Source organism: Prionailurus bengalensis, chromosome A3, assembly GCF_016509475.1.
Source record: "Prionailurus bengalensis isolate Pbe53 chromosome A3, Fcat_Pben_1.1_paternal_pri, whole genome shotgun sequence".
In the NCBI taxonomy this organism is placed as follows: Eukaryota; Metazoa; Chordata; class Mammalia; order Carnivora; family Felidae; genus Prionailurus; species Prionailurus bengalensis.
Genome location: NC_057354.1, coordinates 103,374,643 through 103,388,418, shown reverse-complemented (window position 1 = coordinate 103,388,418; position 13,776 = coordinate 103,374,643). Strand labels below are relative to the sequence as shown.

Sequence of the window (13,776 nt, the reverse complement as noted above, 5' to 3'; positions counted from 1 at the left end):
TACAGTTCCTGTAGCGCTCGGCTCTGTATCTGGGGAACGTTAGTAACTGGTGATGGCAAGCAAGACGTGTCTACCTGGTTGAAATTCTGAGACCATGAGATTCTGATGCTAAGGGCACAGGTTAAAAAAACATCAGAGTTTGGGAAGACAGAGCTTTCATCTTTATATAAACTCTCCACCATTTTAAAAGTCTGTGCTATGCTGGCAGTCCTTGCTTTTTTGCACAATCCCAACATGCATACTTTTCAGCTGCCACAGTTTGGTTACGTAACACTAGTTCCCCAATGACATGGTCCGAATTTGAGTTACCGTCATGTGTTACTGTGAGTAATTGCATGAAGTATAAACTTTGCCGCCAGTGGTCCGGTCCACAAACCACTACCTATTTTTTTTTTTAATGTTTATTTATTTTTGAGACAGAGACAGAGCATGAATGGGGGACGGTCAGAGAGAGGGAGACGCAGAATCTGAAGCAGGCTCCAGGCTCCGAGCTGTCAGCACAGAGCCTGACGCGGGGCTCGAACTCACGGACCATGAGATCATGACCTGAGCCGAAGTCGGACGCTTAACCGACTGAGCCACCCAGGCGCCCCCACAAACCACTACCTAAATAACAGATGCTCATCGATGCCCATGACGGGTCTTGTTGCTTGTTTCAAAGTTCTCGGTAGTTGGACACGCACTTCCGTTATTCAGATCACATGCGTCTAGTAAGACCCATAGCTGCGTTGCCTCCTTATCTCCCAGGGACACACCCACATGACACTTCCTAAAAATAAGTAATTGAGGGGCATCTGAGTGGCTCAGTCGGTTGAGCATCCACCTCTCGATCTCAGCCCAGGTCTTGATCTCAGGGTGGTGAGTTCAAGCCCTGTGTTGGGCTCTGCGCTGGACGTGAAGCCTAGTTAAAAAATAAATCAATAAATAAAAATAAGTAATTGAAAAAGAGAGTTGGTGAACAAAGGCGAAGTCCAGAAAAGAAAGGAAGAGTGATAGTGTTGGAAGAGAAATTTGAATTGAATGTGGAGTTATGGAAGAAACAGCTGATATGGGAAGGCAGATATTGCCGCCATTGGGTAGATCCGCTATGCAGCCACGGAACAACGGTGAATGAATGAATGAATGAATGAATGAATGAATGAATGAGTTCGCATAAAGGAACTCTCAGAGATAGCTCACAACGTGGAAAGCACAGGGGGTAAAATGTTGGGGATGAATCCAGACCCAGAGAGGAGGAGGAAAATTCTCCACAGCATAGAAAGTATATTCTCTCCATATCGTAAGTTATGTGACCAGAAGACAGTACCATTCAAACTCCTCTTGAGACGTTTTTTACAAAGAAATACAATCTTTTCTTTCTCAATATTCCTCAATGTTTTTGAATTACAGTGTACCAGATGAACACTAGTTTTACCTTTTTTTTTTAATTCCTTATATATTCATAACTGATATGAAAAGCGTCACCCATTGATTGTTAAGATCACTTTGCCTGGTCTCAGCTTGCACCATCAGAGTGAGGACCGCCTGCATAGGTAGATCACAGAATATAAAAGGATTAAGTTCTAGAGCTTTTGACTGTCTTCTTCCCTATTACAAGCTAATGTTTCTTACGTGTTTCGGATCCCAAAGAGATGTTTTCAATTGGGTCTGTTGGTATTTTACTAGGTTGGGTAGATTTTGCCCCCTCGTCAACCCCGGCACCTGGCAACACAGATCCTGTGCTCATCATCCTTGGTTGCTTTTGTGGAGTTGTTTTGATTGGGTCAATTTTATATATTTCTCTGGTCATCAGAAAAAGAGTCCAGGAGACGAAGTTTGGGTAAGTTTCCCAGTTTAAACTGTTCTGCCCCGTGTTACCCTGTGCTTCTCATGCCAAGTAATAATGCTTCTCCTGCTGGCCCAGCTCCTCACATTGTACCTGGCTGGGTGCCCCGTCTTATACACATCCTGGGGACAGGCAGCTTCCTTAGTTAGGCCAATGCTACAGAGGTAGCCAGCAGTGAAAGCCAGCTTTGAAAGGGCTCATTTACAGAGAAGAGCATCCATAGGCCTTCAGTACTCAAACTTCGTTGCTGTAAAGTGAGGATTTTGCTAGAACTCTTAAAAATAATCCTAATTGTTAAAAAAAAAAAATGAGGGGCGCCTGAGTCAGTTAAATGACTGACTCTTGATTTCGGCTCAAGTCATGATCTCATGGTTCCTGAGTTCGAGTCCTGCATCAGGCTCTGCGCTGACAGCATGGAGCCTGCTTGGGATTCTCTGTCTCCCTCTCTTTCTGCCCCTACCCTGTGTGCTGTCTCTCTTTCTCTCTCCCTCTCTCCCTCCCTCTCTCTCTCTCTCTCTCTATCTCAAAAATAAAGAAATAAACATTAAAAAAATGAAACGTATGTATAGATAAAAATACTAGAAGGAAATTCACCAAAGCATTAGCAATTCTGAACAGTATAAGTGTGGATGATTCTGTGTTTTTTTTTTTTTTACTGTATTTTATACATTTTTTCTAATAGAGAAAAGCTTTGTATTTTCACATTCAAGTGTAAAAGAAGATCTTGTTCTAATTTTTCTATACATCTGACTTTTATAACCAAACAGTAGTTAAATATCAACAAAAATGGGAAGGCGTGTTAAGGCAACCTATGATAAGAAAGCTATGTGTAAATTTGTTTCTGGAACTCAGTTTTCTACTCCAGTGCCTCTGCAGCGCGTTTGGGTTTCTGTGAAACCCAGTTTATCGCTCATGGGGTAGAGGAAGTACTTTGTAAGATGCGGGTTGTTGACAGCCTGGAATAGGACAGAGTGATGGAAGGTGAATGGCTGCGTTTTGGCAGGAGCTGAGCAACCTTTATTCATTGCCGAGTCTTAGGAATGCTACTGGAACATTCCACTCCACTCCAAAACTTTTCACTGTCATGGAGAAGAAGCATGAGAGCAGAGGCTATCCTGCCCATTTTTCGTGTCCATCCTAGTCCTAAGGGTCGGGTACCTACAGTACTTATTAACTCTATCCTTATAATTATTATATCTCAGTATATAAATTCTAAGAATGATTGGGGCGCCTGGGTGGCGCAGTCGGTTAAGCGTCCGACTTCAGCCAGGTCACGATCTCGCGGTCCGCGAGTTCGAGCCCCGCATCGGGCTCTGGGCCGATGGCTCGGAGCCTGGAGCCTGTTTCCGATTCTGTGTCTCCCTCTCTCTCTGCCCCTCCCCCGTTCATGCTCTGTCTCTCTCTGTCCCAAAAATAAATAAACGTTGTAAATTCTAAGAATGACTATTTTGAAGAAATGACAAAATCTGACCCAAATCCTGAACATATACTTGACCAAAATGCATCCCAGAGTCTAGATGTGGTTTGTAGGCTCTGCAGAAGTTGTAAGAATAGCACAATAATATGTATTGAGAGCCTTCTGGGTGATAGCCTGGGGTACAACGCTGAACAAAAGCAGGTACTACTTGCCCTCAGGGGTGCCCACAATTCATGGAGAATCAAGCAATAATCACACAAGTGATTACACATAAGTATAAAATGGCAACTGTGTGGGGCGCCTGGGTGGCTCAGTCAGTTAAGCGGCCGACTTCAGCTCAGGTCACGATCTCGCAGTCCCTGAGTTCGAGCCCCGCCTCAGGCTCTGGGCTGATGGCTCAGAGCCTGGAGCCTGCTTCCGATTCTGTGTCTCCCTCTCTCTCTGCCCCTCCGCCGTTCATGCTCTGTCTCTCTCTGTCTCAAAAATAAATAAAAACGTTGAAAAAAATTAAAAAAAATAAAATGGCAACTGTGTAAATCCTATATAAAGGGACATGTAAGAGTGTAGAACAGGAGAATTTGACTGCATTAGGAAAGTCGGGAAAGGCCTCCCTGCAGAGGTGATACCTGCGCTGAAATCTGAAGAAAGAGCAGGTATTAATTAGGCGAAAGACAAAAGGAAGAGCATTACAGCCAGAAGGCACAGTACATGCAAAGGCCCTGTGGCGGTAGGGAGCCTGGCATACAGAGGGGAAGGCACTGGACTGGAAGATGTGACACCTGGGTTCTAGCATTAATTTTGTCACTTGGATGTGACACAGTTATTTTTCTCCCTTTCCTTTTTGGAAACAGGCCAACAAGCAGAGCCCACACAGGTGAGGAGTTATGCTTCCTACACCCTTCGGGGCAGAGTGTCTACATAAAATATTTGGAATTCTTCTGCATAGATTTGTCTCTTCACCTCATTTAATTATTCAGTCATACGTATCAGTATGGACTCATGGACATTCACTTTATACTTTGGATTAGAATCTAGTACTACTTTATTTGCTTGCCCAGGTTGTTACAGCTTTGGCCATTGGGAGCTTATCAGTTGTTTTGTGTTGTCTCTCTGTTTTTTTAAATGTTTATTTTTTTTTTTAATTTTTTTTTTCAACGTTTATTTATTTTTGGGACAGAGAGAGACAGAGCATGAATGGGGGAGGGGCAGAGAGAGAGGGAGACACAGAATCGGAAACAGGCTCCAGGCTCCGAGCCATCAGCCCAGAGCCTGACGCGGGGCTCGAACTCCCGGACCGCGAGATCGTGACCTGGCTGAAGTCGGACGCTTAACCGACTGCGCCACCCAGGTGCCCCTAAATGTTTATTTTTGAGACAGAAAGGCAGAGAGAGAGAAAGGGAGAGAGAGAATCTCAAGCAGGCTCCATGTGAGGCTTGAACTCACGAATCATGAGATCATGCCCTAAGCGGAGACCGAGAGTCAGATGCTCAACCAGCTGAGCCACCCAGGAGCCCCATGTGTTCTGTTCTCAGTGGTATATTGCCAAATAAGCCTAAAACAGAGCTAAGGAAAGAAGTCCATTTCTCCCAGTGGGAGGGGTCTCTGCAGTCAAAGAGGCCTTTCAACAAGCAACAGCTTTGTTACATCCTTGTGGAATCAGCATCTGCCCCAGCAGCCCTTTCCTAATAGTGGGAGATGTCTTTATTTTTATTCGCCCAGGAACGCCTTCACAGAGGAGGATTCGGAGTTAGTCGTCAATTATATAGCAAAGAAGTCCTTCTGTCGGCGAGCCATTGAACTCACCTGTAAGTTAATTTTCATCTTCCCTAAAGTAGTTAGAGCAAAGAAAGAACAGCAGATTGGTAGATTTCTAACAAAAGGCAAAGGAGTCAAAGGAGTTATTTTTAATATGCAAAATGTCTTCAGAAACCAGCAAGCAGATAGATAGTGAGACATTGCCAAGTGCTTTCCTGCTGGCTGGTTTACTGGAAGTCTGGAAGTGGACCTGAGGTAAAGCGGCCTGTGTTAAAGACTCCTAACACCAAGAAATGCGGAAGGAAGAAGGAACTCACCACAGTGATAGGAGAAGATGTGGTTAGAGGTCAGGGATTTAAAGAAAAACAGCAAAGCAATTGACATAATCTCTGAGCTTATTTCCTGCTTTTTTGTGGCAACGGGCTCAGAGAACAATTTGCCAACATACTTTACAACAATTATGGTTTGAGTTTTGCTGATTCGGAGTGGAGCCTTCCAGTTTGAAGAGCGAGAATACACAGATGGCTGTGTTCTTGAAGAATTCAGAAACCATGTACAAAGTATGTGCAAATATCAAGTCCAGGCTTCAGGATGTTTGCTAAAACAAGAGCACCAAAACAGATATAAGAATGATAGAATGACAGAATGATAGAATATAAGAAACAAAAACTCACTCAAGGTACAATGTTACTGATTTCTCTATGTTTCTGATCTACAAGTTTTGACTTTTAGAGATCTGTTCTTGCATTAAAAAAAATTCTCCATTTAGACCCGTTCTTTCCTTTATTAGAGGACCATCTGGGTAAAAACAAAATTTTTTTTCTTTAAGAGCTAATGTATCTTTTCTAATTATCCACATTTTTTTTTCTTTCAAAGGCTTGCTCATCATAACTATGGCACAAACTGCATCATTTGCCAAAATGTTATTGAATTGGTTAATTCCCCTTATTGATAATGCTTATGGTCAATGCTGCATGCTGACACCTTGTTATAGAAGATCTTCTCCACTTGCCCCCACGAACTCAATTTAGCACGTTCTATGTCATATTAATGAGGTTCCAGATGCCATAGGCAGAATAGGAGGGAGCCTGTTCTCTTAGTGTTTCCTGCGGTTTCTGCACTTCCTTCCCTGGCCTAGGACAGGGGAGGGAACCCAATAGCTGTTTGGTATCCTATAGTTAGTGATAAAATAGCACGTACTCCACTAGAAAGCAAGAAAGTACCTAGCGACTCTCTTCCTTACTCCTTTAAATCAAAGGCAACCCCCACCCGCCACGTGAATCTGCTGGCTGCTGCACCATGGGAAGAGAAATATGGTTCTGATTTTTATAAGCCTTCAGAATTAATCTTGCCCTGAAGGATTCATTTTACTCATGTAAATCATAGTAGCATCACCGTGTGATGTTTTATTTACCGACATTGTGCGGGAAGAGCCATGGGTACAAAAGGAAGAAAATGTTTAACTCTTTGATAGGACCATCTGTATCATTTCAATTCTGTCCGAACGAAGGGGAGCAGACTGACAACTCTTACACGTACTTCGTCACTCCCTTACAGTGCGCAGCTTGGGAGTCAGCGAGGAACTGCAGAATAAACTAGAAGATGTCGTGATTGACAGGAATCTATTAATTCTTGGGAAAATCCTGGGTGAAGGTAAGCAGTTCATTTCTTTTAAAATGTGAGGTTAGCATAACAGACTCTTAGATACAGAGAATGAACTGAGGGTTGATGGGGGTGGGGGAGAGGGGAGAGTGGGTGATGAGTGCTGAGGAGGGCACTTAATAAATTATGTTAAAAAATAAATAAATTATGTTAAAAATTTATGTTACAATAAATTATGTGACAATAAATTATGTTAAAAAATAAATAAAATAAAATGTGAGGTTAGAAAGGAAGCAGTTTACAGTAATGTTTTAAATGTGTATTTATTGAGGCGCCTGGGTGGCTCAGTCAGTTGGGCGTCCGACTTCGGCTCAGGTCATGATCTCGCGGTCTGTGAGTTCGAGCCCCGCGTCGGGCTCTGGGCTGACAGCTCAGAGCCTGGAGCCTGTTTCAGATTCTGTGTCTCCCTCTCTCTCTGACCTTCCCCCATTCATGCTCTGTCTCTCTGTCTCAAAAATGAATAAATGTTAAAAAAATTTTTTTTAATGTGTATTTATTATGTAAAATACCATTTTGTGACTTCAAGTTACAATACAAGTAGTTCTGTTTTATAATTTATTACAATGAAAAAGTAAATGGTGGTTTTTGCCGCTCAGATTTCGCATATGGAAAGGGCCTCTATGGTGTCTTACACGTACCGTAATCCCTTGAAAAATATTAATTCCCTTCCTTCATTTGAAAAGCAATTATTTGTTCGGTTTCCTATATGCTTTAAATACCTCTGGTTCTTAGGTTTACTGTTTGGGGCACCTTCCTAATTAGTTCCATAAGAACAAAAGTGAAAACGCGTATAGATTTTGTCAAATTGATGTTAGGATGAATGATAACGGTATGAAGAATTTCCACTTTATACATTTCAGTAACATTTCCCGTGTTGTTCTGTAAGTTTCTTGGATCAGTTCTAATGCTTAATAAAATGATGAGCTGAGCTGAGCCTGAGCCAACCAAGCTTGTGACAAACAGGAGGCTAGTGCATGGCCTGCGTCCCTGGTTTGTGAGCGTGGGTGGCCCCGGCAGGCTCTGCCCGGCTGCCGCGTGTGGGTCACTCTCAGGCCACCTAAAAACAGCAGCCCGGGAACTGTAGCATTTTTATGGTCAGGGGAGATTTTGCAAACTCTATGGAGATGTTGTTCTTCTTTACAGGAGAGTTTGGGTCTGTGATGGAAGGAAATCTTAAGCAGCAAGATGGGACCTCTCAGAAAGTGGCAGTGAAGACCATGAAATGTGAGTTATCACGCATTAAACCCATCCCCCAGGGCTGGGTAGTTGCTTCAGTAATCTGGTGCTCTGTACGGCCAGTGATGGAGTTCATGTGTCGTGATCTCAGTCACTGATGGGTCAGAAGACCATCCAGAACACTGTGTGGTTACAGACAGAAAGTGAATGTAATGAGGTCCTTATAAGTGCATGATACATCCCTTACCCTCAAGGTAGTTACATTTGTAATTTTTACCATACCTCCCTCTCTGTCTCTTTCTGTCTCTCTCAAACTGTCTCTCCCTCTCCCCTCTCTCTCACCTAGTAGAGTGAATGTCTCCAAAGTAAAATATGAATTCCCGAGACAGAGCTGATCTGGTGGCAGCCTCTGACCCCAGGAGTTGGTCTGGCTGACCTGACCAGCTTGGTGGGGTCACTTCCTCACTTGCGGATGCTTGCATATTCCTCAGGAAGTTGCGGGCTGCCTGGAAGGTACATTTCCCAGAGAGAGGAGACATATTCGTTGGTCAAAGGCATATGAAGAGCAGTGAGCCGTGATCACAGGCTGGAACTTTCAAGCAAGCTGAGAAGGGAGTTTGCAGCTGGGTCAGAAAGGGCCTCATAAGTCATCACAAGGAACCTGCTTTTATCCCACAAGTTGCAGAGCCACTAGTAAGAGTCTTTAGCAAATGAGGAACAAAAGCAGATTTCATTCTAGAAAGTTCACTCTGGTGGCAGTGTGGAGGAGAATGAATTACAACGTTGACAAAAGTAAAGACGGGTGCTGACTAGGGCACTCCTGAATCCGTGCAAATGACTGTCTAGATAAGGAAACTAGGCTCAGAGACATGGCGACTTGTTGAAGTCAGATAGCTTAAAAGGGGGAAGATTGTGCTGGATCTTTTCTATCACCAAGCACTGACCAGGCTGCAGTGGCAGAGCATGATAGCATGTGCCCTCCTGCCCTTCTCCAGGAAGTGCATTTCCAGGGCCTGGGGGACCCAGGATTGTGGTTTAAGTTTTATTCTTCACGTGTCAGCTGGGCACCCATAAAATAGACCGTGATTGGCATTTTATCTACAGTTGTTTTCATGATTCACATGGAGAGAGATGATTTGATGCTTCGTTTGTTAATGTTTTCAACATTGCTTTCTCATTTACCCTTGTATATATTCAATATTGTTTTTGATCAAGGAGTAAAATTGGTTTCTTCCTAAAATTTAAATTCACTTTTACTGGGAATTAAAACATAAGTTAGCTTATAAGCATGTATTGAGACTTTTTAACGTGAACCGGAGACTGGAGTTTTAAGTCAGTGATGAAAAGGAACCCTAATAACCTACAAGTCACATGGGCTGTTGTGTTCTGCTTTCTGAAGCTTTTTATGTCTCTAATAATGACCAATACTTATGTAATCCTGTGTGCCAAAGAACACTGCAGTCAGTCTTGAATTTCATAAGGAAGACAGGAAGAGGAAATCAGTGCAACTCGGAAGCAGGTTCAAGGATTATCCCCTGGGGGTGCCTGCATGGGTCAGTGGCATCCGACTCTGGGTTTCGGCTCAGGTCACGATCTCATGGTTCATGGCCTCCAGCCCTGTGTCGGGCTCAGTGCTGACAGCATGGAGCCTGCTTGAGATTCTCTCTTTTCTATCTCTCTGCACCTCCCTTACTCGTTCGCTCTCTCGTTCTCAAAATAAATAAACATTAAAAAAAAAAAAAGGTATCCCCTGGAAACCAAGACAGCCTGAAGTTAGAGTATTCAGTGGAGCTAAACCCAGGACATAGTCAAATCTGGGTGCCAGCCACATTCAGGGCCATTCCTGCCTCTTGCATTATCTTATTTGAACCTCACAATGGTCCCTGTGAAGGCTCCTTTCCGTTGTCCGCATTTACTATGTGGAAGGTTTAGGGGACCTTGTAAAAGGAACTAGGCCTGGGCTCTCTTCTCTCTGGCCTTGGCTATGCTCTTCTTTGACTTAATTAGAATAAATTTTGGGGCAGCCGGGTGGCTCAGTCAGTTAAGAATCCAAGTTTGGCTCAGGTTATGCTCTCATGATTCCTGAGTTTGAGCCCTGCTTCGGGCTCTGTGCTGACAGCTCGGAGCCTGGAACCTGCTTTGATTCGGTGTCTCTCTCTGTCTCTCTCTGACACTCCCCTGCTCTCTCTCTCTCTCTCTCTCTCTCTCTCTCTCAAAAATAAATAAACATTAAAAAGAGAGAATAACTTGCATATGAATTACATCTGTGCTAATTTTCAAAAATCGAAAGGCTAGTCTCTGGCCTCTGCATCCCAGGCTCATCTGTCTTTGCCTCCGATCTTGCCCCCTTGGGGGAGGAGTTTGAAGGCAGACCCTACCCTTTCAAAGTTCTACCCGCCTCGTTGTCTGAGCAAAGGTATTAAGTGAGAGCAAAGGTGGCAGACATTTTGCAGATCTATATTTTTTTTCTTAAATTTGCTTTAATAGGAAAATTAATGTATACAAAGCCCAGAGAATGTACAGACACTATGCTAGATGGCTCTCATCTGGGATTTCAGTCAAAACTTACACCCTATTAAAGCAAATTCCCTAAGGCATGCCTGGCTTTGATTTTAATTGTTTTTAATTGTGGCAAAATACAACATAGAATGGTTTTTTTTAATGTTTATTTATTTTTGAGAGAGAGAGTGCACAAGTGGACGAGTGGGGGAGGGGCAGAGAGAGGGAGACAGAAGATCCAAAGCAAGCTCTGCGCTGACAGCTCAGAGCCCGATGTGGGGCTCGACTCATGAAGTTCTAGATCATGACCTGAGCCGAAGTTGGATGCTGAACCAACTGAGCCACCAGGCGCCCCCCCATCCTAACCATTTTTAAGAGTACAGCTCAGTGGCATTAAGCACATTCACACTGTTGTGCAACCATCCCCACCATCCATCTCCAGAACTGTTTTCATCTTGCAAAACAGAAACTCCCTACACATTAAACAACTTCCCATCTCCTCTGCCCCTCCTTGCCCCTGGCTACCACCATCCTTTCTGTCTCTAAGTTTGACTACGCTGAGTACCTCATGAGAGTGGGATCACACTGTCCTTATCCTCCTGTGACTGGCTTCTTTCGCTTAGCATAATATAGAATTCTAGATGTCTCTCACAAGTGGGTTTAATCCCAAAATGGTACCATGTGAAAGTTAGGAAAGTATATCCAGTTCACAAGGCATGATTGAGCAACCAGTCTTGCAAGAGAGAGACAGAGATGTGAGTTCTTTCTTTTTTTTTTTTTTTTCAGTTAAAAATCATTGCAACAGATGATGCATTTGACTTTCATTTTTTAAACTAGTATACTTTCATTTTTAGAGCAGTTGTAGGTTTATAGAAAAATTGGGCAGAAAATACAGAGAATTCCCATATGACTCCCTCTCCCTTCCCAGTCTCCCATGTCCATTACATCTTGCATCAGTGCATTTTTTTTTTTACAACTGATGTACCCATATAAGACGTTATTACCTGAAACCCAGGGGTTACATTAGCATTTACCTGCTCGTGAACATTCCGTGGGTTCTGACAAATACAGTGTCATATGTGCACCATCACAGTATCATACGGAAGTCCCCCTGCCCTAAAATTTCCTGCGTGCAACCCCTTCATCCCTCCCCACCCACGCGTCCCTGATAACCACTCATCTGTTTATGATTGCTGTGGTTTGCCTTTTCCTGATTTTACTTTTAGAGGACAAAATTGCTATCACCTCCTTCCCCTTTGCTGAGTAAACCATCAGTGCCCCACGTTTTTCTGTCTTCTCTTTTAGTGGACAACTTTTCTCAGCGAGAGATTGAGGAGTTTCTCAGCGAGGCAGCGTGCATGAAAGACTTCAACCACCCAAACGTCATCCGACTGCTAGGTACCTCAGAGAAATGCGGGATTGGGGGGGGGGGGGGCAGTGGGGCTTGGCTAATCCACTCCACACCACAGGAGAAATCTCTGGGGGAGATACGTTTATCATCTTGTATAACTCCACAGTAATTTATAACATCGTGTTTTTTCGCCCCAAAGACATCTTACAGTTATACTTTCTGAGGCTGATGGTAAAAATGGGCCTGCATTTCCTAGACACCCCAAGGGCTCGGGAACATTTAGTGTCCACAGAGTTCTAGTTGACTGTAGATTAAAATGGGGCCCCCCAGTTACTCAAAGGCAAGACCAAAGCTTATGTTAAATTACAATGTTAGTGACTTAAGGTTATCCGTGAATCAAATACCAGTGGGGTAGGGGCGCCTGGGTGGCTCAGTCGGTTAGGCATCCGGCTTCGGCTCAGGTCATGATCTCACGGTCCATGAGTTCAAGCCCCGCGTCGGGCTCTGTGCTGACAGCTCAGAGCCTGGAGCCTGTTTCCGATTCTGTGTCTCCCTCTCTCTCTGCCCCTCCCCTGTTCATGCTCTGTCTCTCTCTGTCTCAAAAATAAATAAACGTTTAAAAAAAAAAAAAAAAACAAATACCAGTGGGGTAAAGCAGTTAAAGTGGACACATTCCATAGATCATCTTTGAGAAACAATTCATTAACATTTTCAAGTACCGATTTCCTAGAATCTGTGCTGACCGTTTAACGGGTCATGATTTAATAGAATTTGGTTTTGTGGCCCTGTCGCTATCATATCAAGTGGTTGCTGTGTAAGTGCCGCTATTCCAAGACAGAAGAGCAACCTAGAAACAATTGTATATTCTGACTTTTTTTTTCTGTCCTGTGATTTGATAAGTGCTCAATAGTTGGGGGAACTTTCAAAGTTTTATTAGGATCAAAGCTACAGAGAGATGTGAAAAATAATGCTTGGATACAACATCATTTTGAAGAAACTACTGTTACTCCTTTGCAGCTAGTGATTTTCACAGGCTCTGAGAACAATCGCCACTTTACAATTGCACTGTGATGTACAGGAGCTTTGCAAGCCTGACTTCAGGTGACGGGCCCTAGTTCTAGCTTTTCATGATAAATGGTGTTTCCTGTGTTAACCATGAAAATTTAGAGACATGATTGGCCGTCAAAATTCTTTTATTTTATTTTTTTATTTATTTTTGAGAGAGAGAGAGAGAGAGACAGAGTGTGAGCAGGAGAGGGGCAGAGAGATTTGGAAACACAGAATCTGAAACAGGCTCCAGGCTCTGAGCTGTCAGCACAGAGCTCGACGCAAGTTATAACTTGTGAACTGAGAGATCATGACCTGAGCCGAAGTTGGCCGCTAAACTGAGCCACCCAGGCGCCCCTCGAAATTCTTTTAATAGTTTTAAGCATTTGCTTGAACTGGGCTTGTTCACCTGATAAGGTTTTGTTTTTTTTTTAATTTTTTTTTTTTTAACGTTTATTTATTTTCGGGACAGAGAGAGACAGAGCATGAACGGGGGAGGGTCAGAGAGAGGGAGACACAGAATCGGAAACAGGCTCCAGGCTCTGAGCCATCAGCCCAGAGCCCGACGCGGGGCTCGAACTCATGGACCGCGAGATCGTGACCCGAGCTGAAGTCGGACGCCCAACCGACTGAGCCACCCAGGCGCCCCAAGGTTTTTAACTATTACATGAAACTAGTTTGCCCTTGAATTCTACTGCAGTTACAACCCCTCACTTAGGCTCGGTATAACAAAAACTCAGTGGTTTTCTAGATGGCTACACTTGTTACAGATTAATTTTTTGAGAGCTCTCATGCAGGGTGGCACTAATCTAGGGCACCTGGGTGGCTCAGTTGGTTGAGCGTCTGACTTGTGACTTCGGCTCAGGTCATGATCTCATGGTTTTTGAGTTCGAGCCCTGCATCAGGCTCTGTGCTGACTGAGTCTGGAGCCTGCTTTGGATTGTGTCTCCCTCTCCCTCTGCCCCTTCTCTCTCTTTCTCTCAAAAATAAATAAACATTTTTTTTTTAATTAAAAAATAAAAAAAGATTGGCATTAATCTGAAA

The 13,776-nt window shown here is 43.6% G+C and overlaps 1 protein-coding gene across 2 annotated transcripts in view; it reads left to right on the top strand.

The window, feature by feature from the left end:
- MERTK (MER proto-oncogene, tyrosine kinase) overlaps positions 1-13,776 on the top strand; it is a 126,827-nt gene that overhangs the window by 84,056 nt on the left and 28,995 nt on the right. For both annotated transcript variants that reach the window (XM_043604001.1, XM_043604000.1), the window contains exons 10-14: positions 1,666-1,819; positions 4,962-5,047; positions 6,555-6,650; positions 7,803-7,883; positions 11,640-11,732. In XM_043604001.1, coding sequence (XP_043459936.1) covers positions 1,666-1,819; positions 4,962-5,047; positions 6,555-6,650; positions 7,803-7,883; positions 11,640-11,732 — 510 coding nt within the window. The remainder of the gene's footprint in view (positions 1-1,665; positions 1,820-4,961; positions 5,048-6,554; positions 6,651-7,802; positions 7,884-11,639; positions 11,733-13,776) is intronic.